The sequence below is a fragment of the Nicotiana tabacum genome, chromosome 24, assembly GCF_000715075.1.
Source record: "Nicotiana tabacum cultivar K326 chromosome 24, ASM71507v2, whole genome shotgun sequence".
NCBI lineage: Eukaryota > Viridiplantae > Streptophyta > Magnoliopsida > Solanales > Solanaceae > Nicotiana > Nicotiana tabacum.
Window position 1 is genome coordinate 67173695 of NC_134103.1, and position 19968 is coordinate 67193662.

At 37.7% G+C, this 19968-nt stretch overlaps 1 protein-coding gene across 6 annotated transcripts; it reads left to right on the forward strand.

Moving 5' to 3' along the window:
• Positions 1 to 1459: 1459 nt before the first annotated feature.
• Positions 1460 to 19721, forward strand: LOC107807110 (uncharacterized). Of its 6 annotated transcripts, none has more exons than XM_016631415.2 (4): positions 1460 to 1838; positions 1918 to 4263; positions 5231 to 5583; positions 5861 to 6385. In XM_016631415.2, exons 2-3 carry the CDS (start codon positions 1987 to 1989, stop codon positions 5303 to 5305), a joined length of 2352 nt encoding a protein of 783 aa, XP_016486901.2. In that variant the 5' UTR covers positions 1460 to 1838; positions 1918 to 1986; the 3' UTR covers positions 5306 to 5583; positions 5861 to 6385. The 6 variants fall into 6 exon arrangements, with proteins under 6 accessions (XP_016486901.2, XP_075104086.1, XP_075104087.1 ...); XM_075247985.1 differs by lacking the exon at positions 5861 to 6385 and adding an exon at positions 19442 to 19721 and having other exon boundaries at positions 1465 to 1838; XM_075247986.1 differs by having other exon boundaries at positions 1465 to 1838; positions 5118 to 5583.
• The last annotated feature ends 247 nt before the right edge of the window (positions 19722 to 19968 follow it).

Here is a 19968-nt window from a genome sequence, read left to right on the forward strand (position 1 = left end):
TAATTAATATTCTTATTTTAATGAAACCGTGTGCTACAAATATAAATATTTTCCTGCCACAACTGTAATATTGAATTTCATGCTAAAAATTTGTTATATTTCTTTTAAACGATGACAGTTATGTAAAGTTCACTTCTTTTTTTCTTTTATAGCAATTTACGGGTTCTTAGGTTATCTGCCACAATTTGTTTTTTTCGGTAAAAGGGCTAAATGTGTCCCTGTACTATCGAAAATTAGTTATTAGTACCCTCCGTTATACTATCCTTCACTATCTACCCCTAATATTACCCATTTTAATATTTCTGCCCCCACATCTAACAGAGTCGTGCCCTGCTTACACGTGGCAGCTTTTAAGTGTCTAGACCCATTTTTTCTTTTAAACCTAGTATCCATACTCGTAACTCCAAGCCCATTTACATTACCTTTTTTCACTCTTCTTAACTTCATCATTAGTGAAATTTATAACTTTTTCTTAAATCCATTTCTTTTCTTTCTTTGCATTAGCTCTTTCTTTTCACAAAATTCTCTCAGCTTAAAAATTTACTAATATTTTTCACAGGTCTAAGCAACATAAAAGACTAGATTAATCTTAATACGTATTAATACTAAGTTAAATCTAGTCAAGTGTAAACAAAGATAACAATTGGTGCATTTTTAGCTTACAAATATTGACCAAATCTAGACCAAAGTTGTCCTAAATACCTCCCAATCTAGTTCAATTCCAAGACCTTCAAGGTTCAACAATGGCATTTCTGTTTTCTTAATTTTTGTGAACCAAGATCTCGAAATTTTAGAAATGAGTTTCTTCTTCTTCTTCAATCAAAGTTATAAACAATACTAATTACAATAGAAAGTACCAATTCGAGCAAATATCAACGAAATTAAGATACCCAGTTCATTTTCTTCTAGTTCAAACTTCAAACCCACTTCTAAAGTTTAAAGGTTGTTCATCAATGATGGATCTCAAAAAATTTCGCACAAACTCAAACTGCCAGCGTCACAAAGAACTTGAAAGTTATTCAAGTGTTCGAATACCAAATCGTCCAAACAATGAGCCACAACGTGAGTTTAAGTTTTCAGCTCCTGATTTGAAACACGAAAACTCTTAAAACTCAAACTTGAAATTTCTACTACAAATCTCAAACCCAAATAGCGAAGTTAAAGAATTTTTTGATTTTTGTTTTTGAATCCAGCAGCCTCAAATGGGCTGAAACAGTTCCTCGATATAAACGAAGGAGAAGAACCATATCTATAGGTTAAAATCGTTTTCATGGGGTGGGTTTGGATATTGAGTCGGGGTTGAACGACTAGGGTAAACGGGTAGATGATTAGATTGTTTAAGATCGTGCCACGTATCTTAAAATAAGAGTTCGTTAGATGTGAGGGCAGAAATATTAAAATAGATAATAGTAGGAATAGATAGTGAACGATAGTATAACATAGTGTACTAATAACTATTTCGATAGTATAGGACACAACTAGCCCTTTTCCTTTTTTGTTTTTCCTGGGGTACGACATACACAACATGACTCGCCACTTGGTAGAAACCGGAGATACGATAAAAGGACAAAGGCAAAATTCCCAACTATTTTCTTTTGGCACTCAGCCTCTTCGATCTCCTCTTCTTCAAAATTAAACCAGAGAAATACATACAATGTGCTCAAACTACAGTCAGAGACATCATTGAAACTAAACCCTATTCTTCCTCACCTGCTTCTCCTTCTTCTCCGACAGGCGCCGAACTAACTCCCAGTCAGCTTATTGGCTTCAAAAATCAGTTTTTTTTCCTCTTCAAAAGAAGCGGAAGTTTTAACTGCAAAATCCTACAACACTTTCAGGTAATCTTGTTCTCCCATATACTATTTTTGCTCATTTGCTGTTTTCTTAATTGTCCTTTCCCTGGCTGTAATTCTTCAGGTTTCTGAAATGAGTGAAAAACAGAGTGAGTTGTATTGGTTGATTGATTGATTTACTGATAGTATACGAATGAGTGCTGCTGTGCTTCCTAAACATGTGGCTGCTGTATTAAAATGTCAAAAGAACCCATTAAGGGCACTAGAAATATTCAATTCTGTGAAAAAGGAAGATGGGTTTAACCATAATTTGTCTACCTATAAATGTATGGTCGAAAAGCTTGGTTGTTATGGGGAGTTCAAGGAAATGGAAGGCGTCATTGAAGAAGCGAGGCAGAAAATTGATAATATGTTGTTAGAAGGGGTGTACATTACTGCTATTAGAAGTTATGGGAAGAAAGGGAAAGTTCAAGAGGCGGTTGACGTGTTTGAGAAGATGGATTTTTTCAATTGTCAGCCGTCTGTTCATTCGTATAACACGATCATGAATGTATTGGTTGAACATGGGTTTTTTAAACAAGCTCATAAGGTTTATATGAGAATGCTGGAAAAGGGGATTTCTCCTGATGTATATACCTTTACTATTAGGATAAAGTCGTTTTGTAGAACGAACCGGCCTCATGTTGCTTTGAGGCTTTTGAATAACATGCCTGATCAAGGATGCGAATTTAATGCAGTTGCGTACTGTACAGTAATTGGTGGATTTTATGAAGTGAATTGTCGAGTTGAGGCTTGTGAATTGTTCGATGAAATGCTTAGGCTCGGAATAACTCCTGATGTTACTACGTTTAATAAGCTTATCTGTACACTTTGTAAGAAGGGGGACGTCCAAGAAAGTGAAAGGCTTCTTAATAAGATTATGAAAAGAGGAGTGTTTCCAAATCTTTTTACATGTAATGTCTTGATACAAGGTCTTTCTGAGAGAGGCCAACTAAATGAAGCTGCTAGGATGTTAGGGACTTTGAACAAAGAAGGTTTAAATGCTGATGTAGTCACTTATAACACTCTTATATGTGGTTTATGCAAGCACTCCAAGGTTGCTGAAGCTGAGTCTTATTTGCATAAAATGGTGAACGGCGGGTTTGAGCCCGATGCATTCACCTATAACACGATCATTGGCGCATATTGCAAATTGGGTATGATACAGAAAGCGGACAGAATTCTTAATTATGCAGTTTTTAAAGGTTTTGTTCCTGATGAGTTTACTTTGTGCTCCCTTATTTATGGATTATGCCAGGATGGTGACTTTAACAGAGCCAAGAGTTTATTTAATGAAGCCACAGGTAAAGGTATGCAGTGTAATGTAATCCTCTATAATACCTTAATTAAGGGAATGTGTCGGCAGGGACTTATCTTAGAAGCATTGAAGTTGATGACTGAAATGCCTGAGAAAGGTTGCAGGCCTGATACATGGACTTATAATCTGATCATAAATGGTTTGTGCAAGATGGGCTGTGTATCTGATGCTAGTAATATCCTGAATGTTGCCGTGGCCAAAGGGACCCTTCCTGATATTTTCACCTTCAACACCTTGATTGATGGTTATTGCAAACAGTCGAAATTGGCTGATGCAATCGAGATTCTAAATACCATGTGGGATCATGACGTTGTTCCAGATGTGATAACGTATAACACAATGTTGGATGGACTTTGCAAGCTTAAAACTTCTGATGATGTGATGGAAACCTTCAAAGTCATGGTGGAAAAGGGGTGTGTCCCAAACATAATCACATATAATATTCTCATTGAGAGCCTTTGTAAATCAAGAAAGTTTATGAAAGCTTTAGACTTACTTGAGGATATTCAAAGCAAGGGTCTAATTCCTGATACAGTGACTTTTGGCACTTTGATAAATGGGTTTTGTGAGAATGAGGATTTGGAAGGAGCCTATGAGCTATTCAGAAGAATGAAAACACAATATAATTGCACTCATACTACTGCAACGTACAATATTTTGATTAGTGCATTTGCTAAAAAGCTGAAAATGGACATAGCAGAGAAGCTATTTCTTGAGATGAGTGAATGTGGCTGTTCTCCTGACAATTACACCTACCGTTGTATGATAGATGGTTTCTGCAAGGTAGACAACAGCGAATTGGGGTACAAGTTTTTGCTTGACAACATGGCGAAAGAGTTTCTTCCATCAAAAGAAACAGCGGGACGAGTGATCAATTGCCTATGCGTGAAGAACAGGTTGCTCGAAGCAGTTGGTATCATTCATCTCATGGTGCAGAAGGGTGTTGTACCTGATGTGGTCCACACAATTTTTGAAGCAGATAAAAAGGATGTGGCAGCTCCCAAGATCGTTGTGGAAGACTTGCTGAAGAAGAATCACATAACCTATTATGCCTATGAGCTTTTATACGACGGGATAAGAGACAAAAAGGTTTTGAAGAAATTATCCGTGCAGGTTCGTCCTATTCAAGTAATTACTTTTCTCATTTACAGGAGTACACATAACAATGACACACTCAAAAGGCTTTTGCCTGGATACAAAAACTCTAATATTTGTATTTATAATTTATAAGTATTTAAGCCAAGATGGTAAAAGTTAAGTGATTCAACTAGCTATCCAGTCAAATGGTTATTATTGTTGAAAGTTGAATATATGAAAAATAAAAGGGGTTTTGTTTCGAAGATAATCTAGCAGGTGAAAAGATTGTGTGTGTTTGACCGGTTTCACTTGAAAATTGTTTTTAAAACATTACTTGAATAAACTCCGCTCTGAGACAGTTTTCTAAATTCTTTTTCTGGAAAGTCACTACAAAAAGTTAAGCCATCTAAACACATTTTAGTGTACTTAACTTCTTCCAGAAAACCTTCAGAAACCTCTCCGGATTATTTTCAAAACACCACCTAGCATATTCCGCATGCAACAATGGATTGGAAGATGGAGGATAAAATGAAAGAAAATTACTTTTCTCTTATATTTTGGCTTGAGGGAGGAGAAATGGAATTGAGTTAATACTCTGGGCTGCAAATGCATGAGAAAGAATACCACATGAACATGCATTTTGCAAATCGGGGACATTTTACTTGTTTTTCTGATGCAAAGTAAGAATGCTCAAAATGAAAAAATATAAGAACACAGGTTATGTTCAACCTTTTTCCCCGAGAATCAAGAAGCAATTGCACTCACCAGTCTGCTGATAGATCACCTAAAAGAAAAAAAATGCACGGATAAATGAAACTCTAATCTACTGGCTTAAGATTATGTTTTATTCAAAAGATCAATGAAAGCTGAATGAACTATAAATTTGACAGGTAAATGAACTTCTTGGATTGAGACTACTTGCAATGACAAGAGAGCTTGCCCACAGCTCAGAAGTCTAGAACTATTTGTTCTGAGTATTTTTGCTTCTTTCTTCTGTACACAGAGAAAACATTCTACCACTAGTCACTTGAGGATTGATGGCAATCAAACTAAGGTAATATGGAGCCACGATTTGTGAGAAGTAGCAAACAATGATTGAAGCTTTGCTGTTTCAAAGTCATCTTACAAGAGCGATATAGCTGTAGTCTGATGAAGAGGACAGTGGTGCAAAAACATGATGGCAAAAACCTGTGACAGTAGCTGAAAACATCGGGACCTTGAAGAGAGGCTGGGTTTAGTCTCAATGCTTCTTGGCAAACTCAATCATGTTGATTCAGTGCTTGATTATCTAATGATGTTTCCCAAGTCTCTCCAAGGGACGTCTCCTGGTTACACGTCTCAGCACTCTTAGATCAGGTAATTTTACAACATTGTTCTTTCTTCTTCATCATCCAAAATAATAATAAACTCAGCTAAAACAAACCTTATATTTGCAAGTGTAAGCTGATAAAAGGAGAATCCAAGCCCGGCTTCTTATGTAGGTTTGTTGGAAATTTGACTAAAGTTTAAAAACAAAATGTAATTTTTGTGATCTATAGTTAGATATTGTAAAGAAGACTGAAGATTTTGAAACAATATCAAGTTTTTTTTTCTATAATCATATGTTGTAGAGAATCTCATGATGAGTTTCTAGACTATTTTCAGGATTCACTTCCCGAAATGTTATGGATGTCCCTCCCCCCACCCTGGGGCTTGTAAGGAATATGTCATACATATGTTGAGGAAGTGATCAGAGTAAAAAACACTTTTCGTCTGACTACAAAGAAAGCTGATGACAATTGCTTGTGTTATCTGATGTGGCTCATGATTTTCCCCCGTTGATGTGAGGACTTTGACAGAGGTCTTAGCGAGGAGTACAAGGATGCTTCTATAGATATTGTATGGCTAAGGACCTAAGCACAAAGGTGCATAAAAAAGGTTGAAAAACCTACCTGATCCCTATACTGATTACCAATTTTCATTTTACTATAGAATATTTTCTTGGCCATCCCACGTGTTGTGCTGTTGGTATGTTTTTACCCAGATTGAGAGAACTTTTCTCTTTTAGGTATCCAATTATGTAAGCAATGGGCATCTCATTTTTGTCGTCCTCTAGTGGTTTCCTCGAAATGCATGTTTGATCATTTTACGAGTTTGAGAAACAAGTGTTTGAGTAGATGAATTTTCATGTTTGTGCTAGAAAATACCCATGCAAAATAAATATAGACTGTAAGCCTTAGAGCTAGGGGTGGAAATCGGATGGGCCATGGTGTGGAAAATAATAAATGGGGAAGGGAGGTGAGTTCTTAGGTGGCGCAGGGCCAAGTTGCTCGAACTCTAGTGCAGGTGTCCGATATGGGTGCGGATCTAGAGGTCAGATCTTTCATTATCTAAATTTTAAGTTTCGGGGATATGGATCCTGCTACGGATACGGGTACGGAGATTCGACTAAAAATAATTCAAATATCTAAAAATAGTGTTATAAAAATATGTCTAACTTATGAGACATTATGTGAAAAACTTATAAGGTATTTCGAGAAGGAGAAAATATTGATCGAGAGGAGAATCCAAGAAGGAGATAAAAGGAAATGTACTATTCGCAAATAAAGGACCTTATGTTTGAGGTATCCAACATGTTTTTCTTACTTTTGTCTTAATCCATTTTGAGATGTTGCGCCATTTCAACACTATTTTATATTTTTTCTAACTTGCACATTCTTTTAGTTATCTATGTGGCGTTGCAACGATGAGCTTCACGTGCGATCAGATGGTACTCCACAATTCTTCAAGGATTAACATGGTACGAAGGAGAAACGAGCATGTAGAGTGTGAACAGACCAACAGTGGTTGAAACTTCGAAATGGATTAAGATTAAAAGTTGGAATGTGCAGGGGGCGAATGACAGTAGGAAAAGGAATACCATTAAATCTCTGGTTCTTAAATGGAAAGTTGATGTCTTGTGTTTACAAGAAACCAAACTTGAAGATTGGCTAGCATGCGAAGTTTACAAATTATGGGAAATAGATGTGCTGAGTTGAAAGCAAGTGGTAACAGGGTGTGGGATTATAGTGGTATGGGATAGAAGATAATGGAATAACATTGAGAATATGCAAGGTTCCTTCTCCATCTCTTGCATTTTAGAGAGTACTCAGGAAGAGTTCAGATGGTGCTTTACAGGTATATATGGGCCTCATACCAGCCTAGAAAGGGAAGTCATGACTCATTTGCAGGTGTAAGGAGTCTATGGGAAGGTCACTGGGTACTTGAGGGGATTTCAACGTTTGCAGATTTGAAAGGGAAAGACTCAATTACACAAGGAGATCTAGGGCCAGGAGAGTATTCTATGAAACCATACAGGACTTATGTTTAATAGATTTGCCACTTCAAGGAGCCTGTTACACTTGGACCATAGGAGAGAACTGCATTCAAGCTTCAAAAATTAATAGATTTCTCATCTCCCCTAAATGGAATGACTCCTTCAAAGCAGTGCAACAACAAATACTTCCTAGAGTGATCTTTGATCACAAACCTATCATGCTGGAAAGTGGGGATTGGGATACCAACCCTTTATATTTCAAATTTAAAAATATGTGGCTACAATCAGAAGGGTTTATTGAGAAACTGAAAGGATGGTGGCAAAGCTATTCAATTCACTGGTAGTGCAGATTACATACTCATGCAGAAGTTGCAAACCTTAAAGAAAGATATTACTACCTGGAACAAGGAAGAGTTCGGGAAATTGGAAACCAAAAGGACTAGAGCTTTGACTGGGCTTCTAGCACTTGAATAGGAACAGGAGAGGAAGAACCTCACACAACAGGAGATCACTTACATGATGACTTTGAAAGCAGAAATGCAGCAGCTAGCCAGTGCAGAAGAGGCCTCTTGGAGGCAAAAATCAAGGTGTCTTTGGCTTAAAGATAGGGATATGAATACCAAGTACTTCCAAAAGATTGCAAATTTCCAATAGGAGGTACAACAATATTGACAGACTTCAGGTGGGAGAAGAAATTATTGAGGACAAGAGCAGATTAAAAAGGAGATACTGGATTTCTACGAGGGGCTTTATACTGAGCATGAGGACCGGAGATCTATTGTCACTTTGAAGGCATTGTCAATATCATAGAAGAAGAAAGTCTTAACCTAGACGCAATCTTCGAGGAGGAAGAAGTTCTAGCAGCTATAGTCACGTTCTCTCGACAAGGCACCCGGCCTGATGGATACACAATGGCATTTTATCATAAAACATGGGATTTTATCAAGACAGACATCATGGGAGCACTAAATCATCATCATGATCATTATTGGATGGTGAGGTCACGCAATGTTTCCTTTATAGCTCTGATCCCTAAGAAGAAAGAAGCCATGGAACTCAAAGACTACAGACCAATTAGTCTCGTTGGAAGTATCTATAAAATTGCAGCAAACATTCTAGTAGAAAGGTTTAAGTCTGATAGAGAAGCTGGTCTCAAACCAGCAAAATGCATTTATGAAGATTAGGCAGATCACTAATGCCTCTTTGATTGCTAATGAAGTCCTAGATTGGCAACTAAAGCGGGGAGGAGCAGGGATTCTATGTAAGCTGGACATAGAGAAAGCCTTTGATCAATTAAATTGGGTTTATCTTATCTCAATACCTAGACAGACGGGGTTTGGCAGCAGGTGGATCAAGTGGATCAAATTTAATATCTCCATTGTCAAGTATTCGTTCCTAGTCAACAGAAGCCCAATTGGTTTCTTCTTACCATAAAGAAGTTTGAGGTAGGGAAATCCTCACTCTCCCTTCCTATTCATACTTGGTATGGAAGGTTAAGCAGAATGTTAGACACGGCCAATCAATTACAATGGATAAGAGGATTTGATGTGGGAGTTCAGAGCAATATCAACATCTATCATTTGCTATATGCTGATGACACTCTGATCATCTGTGGTGCAGACAGAGATCGGGTGCTTCATCTAAATCTAATTCTTCTTCTTCTTTTTGAAGCACTTTCAGGTTTACATATCAATATGCCCCATAGTGTGATCTATCCCGTCAATGAAGTGCAGAATTTGGAGGAGACACTTCCTACCACTTACATGGGCCTACCATTGGGAGTAAAGCACAACTTTTCAACAATATGGAACGGGGTCATTGAGAAATTTGAGAGAAGATTAGCCTCCTGGCAGATGCAATACCTCTCTATGGGTGGCAGACTCACACTAATCAATAGTGTCCTGGATAGCATTCCCACATACTACATGTCACTATATTATATGCCCAACAAAGTGTTAAATAAGGAGAATTTTCCTTTGGAAAGGGAATAACACTGAGCATAAGTTTCACTTGGTAAAGTGAAAAAAGGTCATTCTCCCAAAACACCAAGTAGGATTGGGAATCAAGGAAATGACAATTCACAACACATGCCTATTGGTGAAGTGGCTTTGGAGGTACACACAAGAGGAGCAACCTTTGTGGAAGATGGTGGTCAATGCTAAGTGTTAGATAGTTATGTAAATAACGTGAATTAGTCCTAGTCCCACATAGAATAGGAGTAGGATATGTATTGTATAAATAAGGCTTAATGTATTATAATTGAATAATAACACCACCAACAACAAACCTAGTAGTTTCCTACAAGTGAGGTCTGGGGAGGGTAAAATGTACATAGCCTTACCCTTGGAAGAGTAGAGATGCTGTTTCCGATAAACCCTCGGCTAAAAAATGATTAAAAAAGAAAAGGTAATTGCAACAAGTAGGAATAACAACAAGATGAAATAAGATCGAATCCAAGAATGCAATCAAGCTCTAGGTGGTAATAGCCATCTATTGATAAAAGATATCATACTAACACTAATGCTAGCAAACTAAGTAAGACAAAGTGAAACGCTCGACTACATATGAACCTTCTACCCTAATCTTTGATCTTCACACCCTCCTGTCTAGGGCATGTCTTCAGTCAGCTCCAGCTGCGCCATGTCCCGCCTAATAACCTCTCCCCAAGACTTCTTAGGCCTACCTCTACCCCTCCTGCTACCCATCGAGGCTAACCGTTCGCACCTTCTAACTGGGGATTCTATACTTCTCCTCTTAACATGCCCGAACCATCTCAACCTCGCCTCCCGCATCTTATCCTCCACATGGGCTACTCCCACCTAATAATTGAATAGAAGATCAGTAATATATTTTTTTTCTGTGCTTTCTCACATGGTATCAGAGCATTAGTGAGGAAAGATCGTTGTGCGTTATTCCAGCGACATCCGGGAAGAAAGAACTCAGTCACCGTGCAATTTTTCGGTGGCCTAAGTGATTGATTTGCGTCATCTCACGTTTGGTGAGTGTTGTGCACAAACCAACACCACTATTAGACTCGGAAAACTCCAGCGACCAAATCCCATTCAGATTCTCCGGCAACAAATGCCTCCACGCGCTGTCCAGATTTGTGACTTCACCAGCGCGTCTGTCCCATGCGTCGGCGCGTGCGTGCTTCTTCGACCATTTTTTGGCGGAGCTTCTTCAGGACAGCATGTTCGCACAACAATTCCGAGTCTACTGTACTATTCCCGACAAATTTTGACAAATTTTGAAATTTTTCGGCGAGCTACAGTGTTTTCCGGCGTAAATAGTGTTCTTTTTCTCTGATGTGAACGGTGTTTTCCCAGATATTTCTTCAGTTTTCTAGGAATTACTGATTTTCACTATTTCAAGCTAGCCCTAGAACTTTTAGCCACGAATTTGAGAAATTAATTATAGCGACATGGGATCCAATATTATGAATAGTTGGATGGTTTCTCTGTCGGATTATATTGAGTTCCTTCAGTACAAAGTGTGTAGACATACATCTTCAGAGATAGCGTGAGTTGTGTCTTCCAATCTTCATCCTCCGAGTCATGGGTCATTGATTAAGGTGTATCTGATCACATTTCTGGTAACTAATCTCTTTTCACTACTATTTCATATTCTCATTCTCTTCCAACAGTCACAATGGCAAACGGGTCTCAAAACATCGCAACTGGAATAGGTCAAGCAAGTCCACTTCCTTCCTTATCAAATGGACTTTATTACCTTATCCTTGCTAAATCACATGAACTTACATCTTGTCTTTCTTCAACAACTTGTCCTGTTACTGATTTACCAGATTTATTACATAAATGGTTGGGACATCCCACTTTGTCAAAACTTCAGAAAATGGTACCTGGATTATCTCATTTGTCCATTCTAGAGTGTGAGTCATGTCAGCTCGGTAAGCATACTCGCTCCCATTTCCCTCGGCGTCTTGATAATCGAGCAGAGTCACCTTTCACTTTAGTCCATTCAGATGTTTGGGGTCCTAGTCGGGTCAATTCTACCTTGGGATTCCGCTACTTTGTCAGTTTCATTAATGATTATTCCCGGTGCACTTGGATATTTTTGATGAAAAATCGATTTGAGTTTTCTATTTTTCAGACTTTCTACGCTGAAATTCAAAATCAATTTGGGGTTTCTATCCGCACATTTCATAGTGATAATGCCCTAGAGTATTTGTCCTCCCTATTTCAGCAATTTATGAACTCTCATGGAATCATTCATCAAATATCTTTTCCGTACACATCTCAACAAATTGAGGTAGATGAAAGAAAGAACATACATCTTATTGAAACTGCTCGTACCCTACTCATACAATCTCATCTTCTGTTGCATTTTAGGGGGGATGCAGTTCTCACACCTTGTTATCTTATTAATCATATGCCATCCTCAGCTATCCAGAATCAAGTTCCATTCTCTGTGTTGTTTCTCCACTCACCTTTATTCTCTCTTCCACTCCGTATCTTTGGGAGCACGTATTTTGTTCATAACCTTGCTCCAGAAAAAGATAAGTTAGCTCCTCGTGCTCTCTAGTGCGTATTTCTGGGTTACTCGAGAACGCAAATGGATATTGATGCTATTTACCTGACCTCCAGCAGTATCTAATGTCCGCTGATGTTACCTTCTTTGAAACCCAGTCATACTTCACAGGTCCAGGTGATTACTTAGATATTTCTGAGGTGCTACCAGTTCCATCTTTTGGTGACTCAGTCACTATTTCTCATCCATCTTCCTCCACAACTCCAGCTCCACCACCTACGACTCCAGTCCCAGCTCCACCACCTACAGTTCCAGTTTCAGTTCCGCCACCTACAGCTCCACCACTCCTGACATACCATCATCGTCCGCGCCCAGCATCATGCCCAGCTGATTCACGTCCTGCACCTGACCCTGCTCCTACTGTGGACTTGTCTCCTCTTAGTCAACCGATTGCACTTCAAAAAGGTATCCGGTCCACACTTAATCCTAATCCCCACTATGTCGGTTTAAGTTATCATCGTCTGTCATCAACCCATTATCCGTTTGTATCATCTTTTCCCTCTGTTTCCATCCCTAAGTCTACAGGTAAAATACTGTCTCATCTAGGATGGCGACAGGCTATGATTGACGAGATATCTGCTTTACATACGAGTGGTACTTGAGAGCTTGTTCCTCTTCCTTCAGCGTTGGGTGTATGCAGTCAAAGTTGGTCCAGATGGCCAGGTTGATCAACTCAAGGCTCGTCTTGTTGCCAAAAGGTATACTCAGATATTTGGGCTCGATTATAGTAATACTTTCTCTCCCGTGGCTAAAATAGCATTAGTCCGCCTTTTTCTATCCATGGCTGTTGTTCGCCATTGGCCTCTCTATCAGTTGGACATTAAGAATGCTTTTCTTCACGATGATCTTGGGGATGAGGTTTATATGGAGCAACCACTTGGTTTTGTTGCTTAGGGGGAGTCTAATGGCCTTGTATGTCAGTTGCGCTGGTTCCTCTATGGTCTAAAGCAGTCTCCTCGAGTCTGGTTTGGTAAGTTCAGCACAGTAATTAAGGAGTTTGGCATGACTCGTAGTGAAGCTGATCACTCTATATTTTATCGGCATTCTACTCCAAATCTCTGTATGTATTCAGTAGTTTATGTTGACGATATTGTTATTACTAGGTTGAAAAACCATCTCTTTCAACACTTTTAGACTACGGATCTAGGTAGATTAAAATATTTTCTAGGTATTGATCTCACAATGGAAGTATGATTTGGACATTCTTGAGGAGACATGAATGACAGGTTGTAGACCTGTTGATACTCCTATGGATTCGAATTCTAAACTTCTGCCCGGACAGGGGGATGCGTTTAGTGATCGTGCAAGATATAGGCGGCTAGTTGGTAAATTAAATCACCTCACAATGACCAGACCTTGACATTTCCTTTCTTGTGAGTGTTGTGAGCCAGTTTATGGATTCTCCTATGTGATAGTCATTGGGATGCTGTTGTCCGCATTCTTCGGTATATAAAATCAGCTTCGAACAAAGAATTATTGTTTGAGGATCGAGGCCATGAGCAGATCGTTGGATACTCAGATGCTGATTGGGCAGGATCACCTTCTGATAGACATTCTATGTTTGGATATTATGTTTTAGTAGGAGGTAATTAGATATCTTGGAAGAGCAAAAACATAATGTAGTTGCTCGGTCTAGTGCAAGAGCAAGAGTATCGAGCAATGGCAACATGTGAGCTAGTTTGGATCAAATAGTTGCTCAAGGAGTTGAAATTTAGTGAGATCAGCAAGATGGAACTTGTGTGTGATAATCAAACCGCCCTTCATATTGCCTCAAATCCGGTGTTCCATGAGAGAACTAAACACATTGAGATTGACTGTCACTTCGTTAGAGAAGAGATACTCTCCGGAGATATTACTACAAAGTTTGTGAAGTCGAATGATCAGCTTGCAGATATTTTTACCAAATCCCTCACCGGTCCTCGTATTAGTTACATATGTAACAAGTTCGGTACATATGATTTATATGCACCGGCTTGAGAACTAATGTTAGATAGTTATGTAAATAACGTGAATTAGTCCTAGTCCCGCATAGAATAGGAGTAGGATATGTATTGTATAAATAGGGCTCAATGTATTATAATTAAATAAAAAATTAATAATATATTTTTCTCCCGTGCTTTCTCACACTAAGCATGGAACTCAAGGCAATTGGTGCACTAAACTTACAAGAGCACCCCATGGGGTGGAAGTGCATACGCAGATTATGAGAGGAATTCTCTGAACACTACCACCTAACATTTGGGAATGGGCAACAAATCAAATTTTGGAAGGATAAAGGGTTTGGGAATTCAGTCCTAAGGATTGACTATCCTAACCTGTTCCAGATTGCATGTGACCCTGACTCTACAATCATTCAAAATAAGGATGGCCCCATTTGGAATGTTACTCTAAGGAGGAGTTTGCAGGACTGGGAGGTATCTGATTATGTCCGAGTGCTAGAGGCACTACATGGCATCACACTAAATGAGCACATCACAGATAAGTTCAGATGGGGATGAGCAAGTGATGGAAGATATTCTGTGAAGGCAAGGTACATGCTGATTATGGCTAGAAATGGAATTAGCGATCTTTGGCCATGAAAATTAATACGGAGAACCAAACTACCACCCAAGGTCTTCTGCTTCAGCTGGACTACACTTTATGAGCCATGTTTGACTCAGGAGAACCTTGTTAAAAGGAACTTCGTGATAGTTAATAGATGCTACATGTGTCAAAGGGATGCAGAAACCAACTACCCCTGTTTCTACATTGTAGAGTTGCTGCACTTTGGAGCATGTTTTGCTCTGTTTTTGGTATTAGCTGGGTTATGCCTCACAACATGAAGGAGGCACTTCAGAGTTGGGGCAGCTGGAAAGTTGATAACACCATCAAGAATATATGGAAAATGATACCTGCTTGTATTTGTTGGAGCATATGGAACGAAAGAAATAGAAGATGCTTTGATGGACTATCAACTCCTAACCACACCCTAAAAGCTAAATGCCTTCTGCTTTTATTTAGCTGGGCAAATATTTCCCCCGTAGAATCTCCTGAAACCTTTTTGAACTTTGTTAGCTCTTTGTATCTAAGATAGCATATATGTAGTAAGCTAACATGTGGTTTTTTCTGCTTTTTGAAGCTTCTATGCTTCTTCTTCTTGTAATATTTTGCATCTTCTTGATGACATTAATGAAGCCAATTATTTCATCAAAAAAAGAAAGAAAAAGAAATAAGTATCATTAACTCCTCCCGAAAAGATTTTTGAGCACTGGCTTTGAAACCCCGGGATACATGATAAAATAGTATATCATGACCTTTTTTTTTTTAGAAAGGTAAAAAATATATCGTGACATTTTATGACAATGCATTTAGTAAAGCTTTAAACAATGAAATGCAATTTATGTGAAAAAATGACATAATTTAAGTCAAAGCATAATTTTAGCAATTTCTTATTTAAGTTAGGGAATTCTCTAGAGATCGTTATCATCATCATTGTCATCACTATGTCATGTATAATATCATGACGGACGATTGTCACCCAATCGCCAAGGTGGTCTCATCACATATGCGCGTAGATTAACACTATGGGGGCTGGCACCCTAAGTGTACCCTTTCTTTGAGGTTTTTCTACGAGTAGTAACCATTTTAGGTTAACTACCATCCTATATCGGCACATTAGTTTTCTAGAAACATATTTCAACTTTTGGAAATGAATGCCCTCTCGGTCTTAAAGTTCTTCGGGCATTTACATCTATACCCAGTTTTTGGGTCAACTTTTAACTTATACCTGCTTTGCAAAAAAAATTTGCAAGCGTACCCACTTTTCGGGTAACTTCAGATATACGGGCCTGAAGTAGCAAGAAATTATGTATGAAGTTTGAACTTCAGAATGTTTTGCATGAAGTGTAGCAAAACTTCAGATATTTTTGCCTGAAGTTTGGCTTGACTTACAAAGGCAATCATGCAAACTTCAGTTCATAGTGCGATGGCAAACTTCAGCTCAATAAAACTACAACATATTTTGGCTGAAGTTTTTGTTTTGTAATTGTTGAACTTCAGCATTCTAGGAGCTGAAGTTGTTTTGTAATTGTTGAACTTCAGCATTCTAGGAGCTGAAGTTTGTTTTGTAATTGCTGAGCTTCAGCATTCTAGGAGCTGAAGTTTGTTTTGTAATTGCTGAGCTTCAGCATTCTAGGAGCTGAAGTTTGTTTTGTAATTGCTGAATTTCGGCATTCTAGGGCTGAAGTTTGTTTTGTATTTGCTGAACTTCAGTATTATAGGAGCTGAAGTTTTTGTTTATATTTGCTGAACTTCAGCATTCTTAGAGCTGAAGTTTTAAGTTTGCACACGAAAATGAGGAAGATAATCTTTCAAAAAAAGAATTCAACAAAAGAACATATTGTACATAAACGAAATAGTACTAAACAACAATGAATTTAATAGATCATGATTAGCAGCGATTGATGCTGTTCATTTCAAAGATTAAAGAATGAAAAATATTTTCGACATGAAAACAAGTTACTACAGATAAATTAGAACCAAAAACCAATGTGCCTGTAAAGCTAAAATATCTAAGAGGTTAAATTATTGTGAATAAGACCAAACTGAACATAATGGAACAAGCAGATATATATAAATCATCAGGTTAGAACGCATAACAATATCTCAAGCTTCAGCATTCAGAAAACGAAGGAGGAGAATGGGAGGAGAAAGAGGACTGAAGTTGTTTAAACAGTGGGTACAAGTTAAAAACTTTTTTAAAAGGTGTAGGTTAAATGAGGGTGACCAAATAGGGCGCCCCATACAATTTTTACGAAAAACATTTAACATCATTACTTGACCATTTTTAGGCCCTTCAAAAATCAAGAGTTTGGCATACTTAGCTCGTGAATATTCTAAACATCATTCTTTAACATGTGAATCTCATCATCAATTTGATGACAATTTAATACTCCCTCCATTTCACTTTGTTCTTTGTAGTTTGACCTGGCACACTTTTGAAATTTGTGCTCTGAAATGAGCCATAGCATTTGCTTTGCTATAAAACTTTTGAAACTTGTAGTCTTAAATCTGTCAAAGTATTTGTGTGGTTATAAATACCTCCCGTTAAGAAAATATAGGAATGTGCCAATCTTTTTCAAATAGATTAATTAGGAAATATTGCTAATCTTTTGGGAATGGATGGAGTATTATTGAAATCAAATTAAATATGGAACATAAAGTTTGGCTCAAATCTCATCATTTAATCTCATAAAATCATCATAAGTTGTCAAGTGTTTGGCTTGTTTAGCCTCCGGATGTTTTACGCATTATTTTACAAAACAAATCACTTTGATAATAACTTGAAAACATTTTTTTAAAAAAAAATTAAGTGAAACATGTGAACATGAAGATTTAGTTCAACTTCGTCATTTAATCTCATAAATACTCCTCAAGTCGTTATAAACTCATCATGGTGCTATCATTTATTTTAAGGCAATAGTATAGCCAACATATCAATCTAGATATCTAAGCATGCGATAGCCTATTTCATCAAACATGGAATGCATAGCTCGCTCGATCATACAAAACTATACAAACATTCTAGACTTTTTCATAAACTCACTTTCATGCACTTTTAGCATAACTCGTTAAAGGAAGGTATATCTTAAGTTACCTCTATTTCGATCCCAATAACGGACTTGATACATTGAACACGTCCAATATGTTCAACAATTATCAATCTACAACACTTACAATTAAACTTCATCAATTCAAGTTTAATCAATTCATCATAACCTATTTCCGGATTCACAATTGGCATCAAGCCATCCAATACTTTTCTTCCCGATTGCTCTCATAATTTAGCTCCAAAATGCCATTACAAAGCATACATCAACTTAATGGAATTATTAGTCATTAATTAACTCAATTCTTAACCGCAAATACTATTCATCTTCTTCTTTTTTCAAGTCTTTAATGTAATGGAAAGCCTTTATAGGGTTTACTTTAATAGTAAGTTCCAATCACATTTTCCATGCCCAAATACACTCAATAATATCATTTAGACTTCATAATTGAAGAGAGAATGGTGAAATTACCTTCTTGTAGTGAACTTCTAGCTTCGGAAGATTTAAGTATTCTTGAAAACTTCTTGAGATTGTTACCACTTTTGATTTGAAAAATCTATGTGAAAGCAAGCTCTAAGCTTCTCCACTTGGCTGCTCGTTATTCGCAAAAATGGAGATGGGCGCTCCCTCTTCGCTACCTTTTGGTAGAAATCAAGAAATGGAAAAATGTCCCCTTTTTTGCTTATCTCTCCATAGGTTACTACATAAGATGGTTATATAATCTTTGAGTCTTACTTAGCTTAGAGCTTTTAAGTGAGTAGCCAACTTTGATTACTTTATATTTACCATATCAAAGTATTACTTATTGTACAAACGTATGCTGCCAAAAGGAGTATTCATATTTGAAGCACACGTTCTGCCCACAATGACTAATCAAGATTTGATTTTTTGATTTTGCCTTTTCCATTTTTTCCAACTCTTGGCTAGACCTTGCCACTTCCAATCCCTTCCAACTAGTTTCATAGACATGCTTACGTATCCCAGTGACATCACTGCCCTCGTGTATGCCCGGACACACCTCAGAATCACTTAAATGCATCTTTAAGGTTTTAAATAACCCAAAATAATGTCCAACACTTGTGGGGCTTTGTAAGCTGGCCATCGAGGATTTATCGGATATCCTGTTTTGGAAAGCCATTATTTGAAGCGATGCTGTTGCCAAGTCCTGCCATTCTCTACTGCTTCCTCAAAGCCATGCTTGATGATAAAAGTACCCCCCCCCCCGGGGTGTATTATTGTTTTTTATAAGCCTGAGTTCTGTTCTTCCTTTGTTTTCTCTGAATTTGTTTTATGCCTTTTTAAGTTTAATCTAGCTTTCTTTGAAACCAAGTTTCTTTCTAATGGTAGATTTTACGATTCTCTGTTTCCGTTGTTTTTTACTGCTGAGGTTTGAATCTGATTTTGTCTTTGATGGGCAGCATGTGTGGGAAAGTTAGTGAGAAATAGCGCCATGACTGAAATGCATGGGCGCGTGGATGGTAGAAATTGATCTGAATATCAAGAGTGAATCTTAGAAGCTGGCTCTGTAAGATAGTCTCCATGTCATTGGCATCACATAATGAACATATACAGATCTCATTAAGCTGTAGATTAATCACCTCATTTCTCTATCCCTCATAAGCTAGTTTCACTTCATTTGGTATTTTGGTCTTCGGTTTGTGTACTTGGTCAAGATTGCTTGCTTAACAATGATCACATTGTGATATTAAAGATTTGGTTTTTGTTCTGGTCTTGCTATATCACCAACATTTTAATGATTTGGTGTTCATATGATCTTCTATAGGTAAGTATGGCCTCTCAAAACAAAGAGAATACACCGTGTTCATCTTCCAGAGTTTCATGCCCCCACGTTGCTTGATGAAGAAGAAGAGCGAGACCTGCATGGTGTATAGGGTACTGTTGTTTTGTTGGTTGTGATTTATGATGGCTGCAATGCTGAAACTGATGTGGAGGAGACCTGACAGTTTAATTTGCATTTGATTTTGGTGAAGACTGGCCATAGCTGCAAGATTGTACTTTAATATTTATCCTTTGTGAATTGTGATGCCTTTACGTATGCTCCATTGAATCCAGTACTTTCGACGCGGAACATAAATTTATATGTAAAAATTATCTAAAATAATAACAAAAAATAGATATGAACCCATAACTTTAACAATATAATGCGTTTAATAATTTTTTTTTAGAAGTTGAACCCACAAAATTCAAATTCAGAATCCGCCCTCTGTCTGTGTATAGAGTACTTGAGAGAAAAAAGAGTTAAGAGTAACTTTTGTTCTTGGCTACTTTTTAGTTTGTACTTTGCTTTTC

Bases quoted from the DNA above. Each gene is read 5' to 3' on its own strand.
- LOC107807110 (XM_075247984.1), top strand. From the start codon at position 1,987: ATGAGTGCTGCTGTGCTTCCTAAACATGTGGCTGCTGTATTAAAATGT.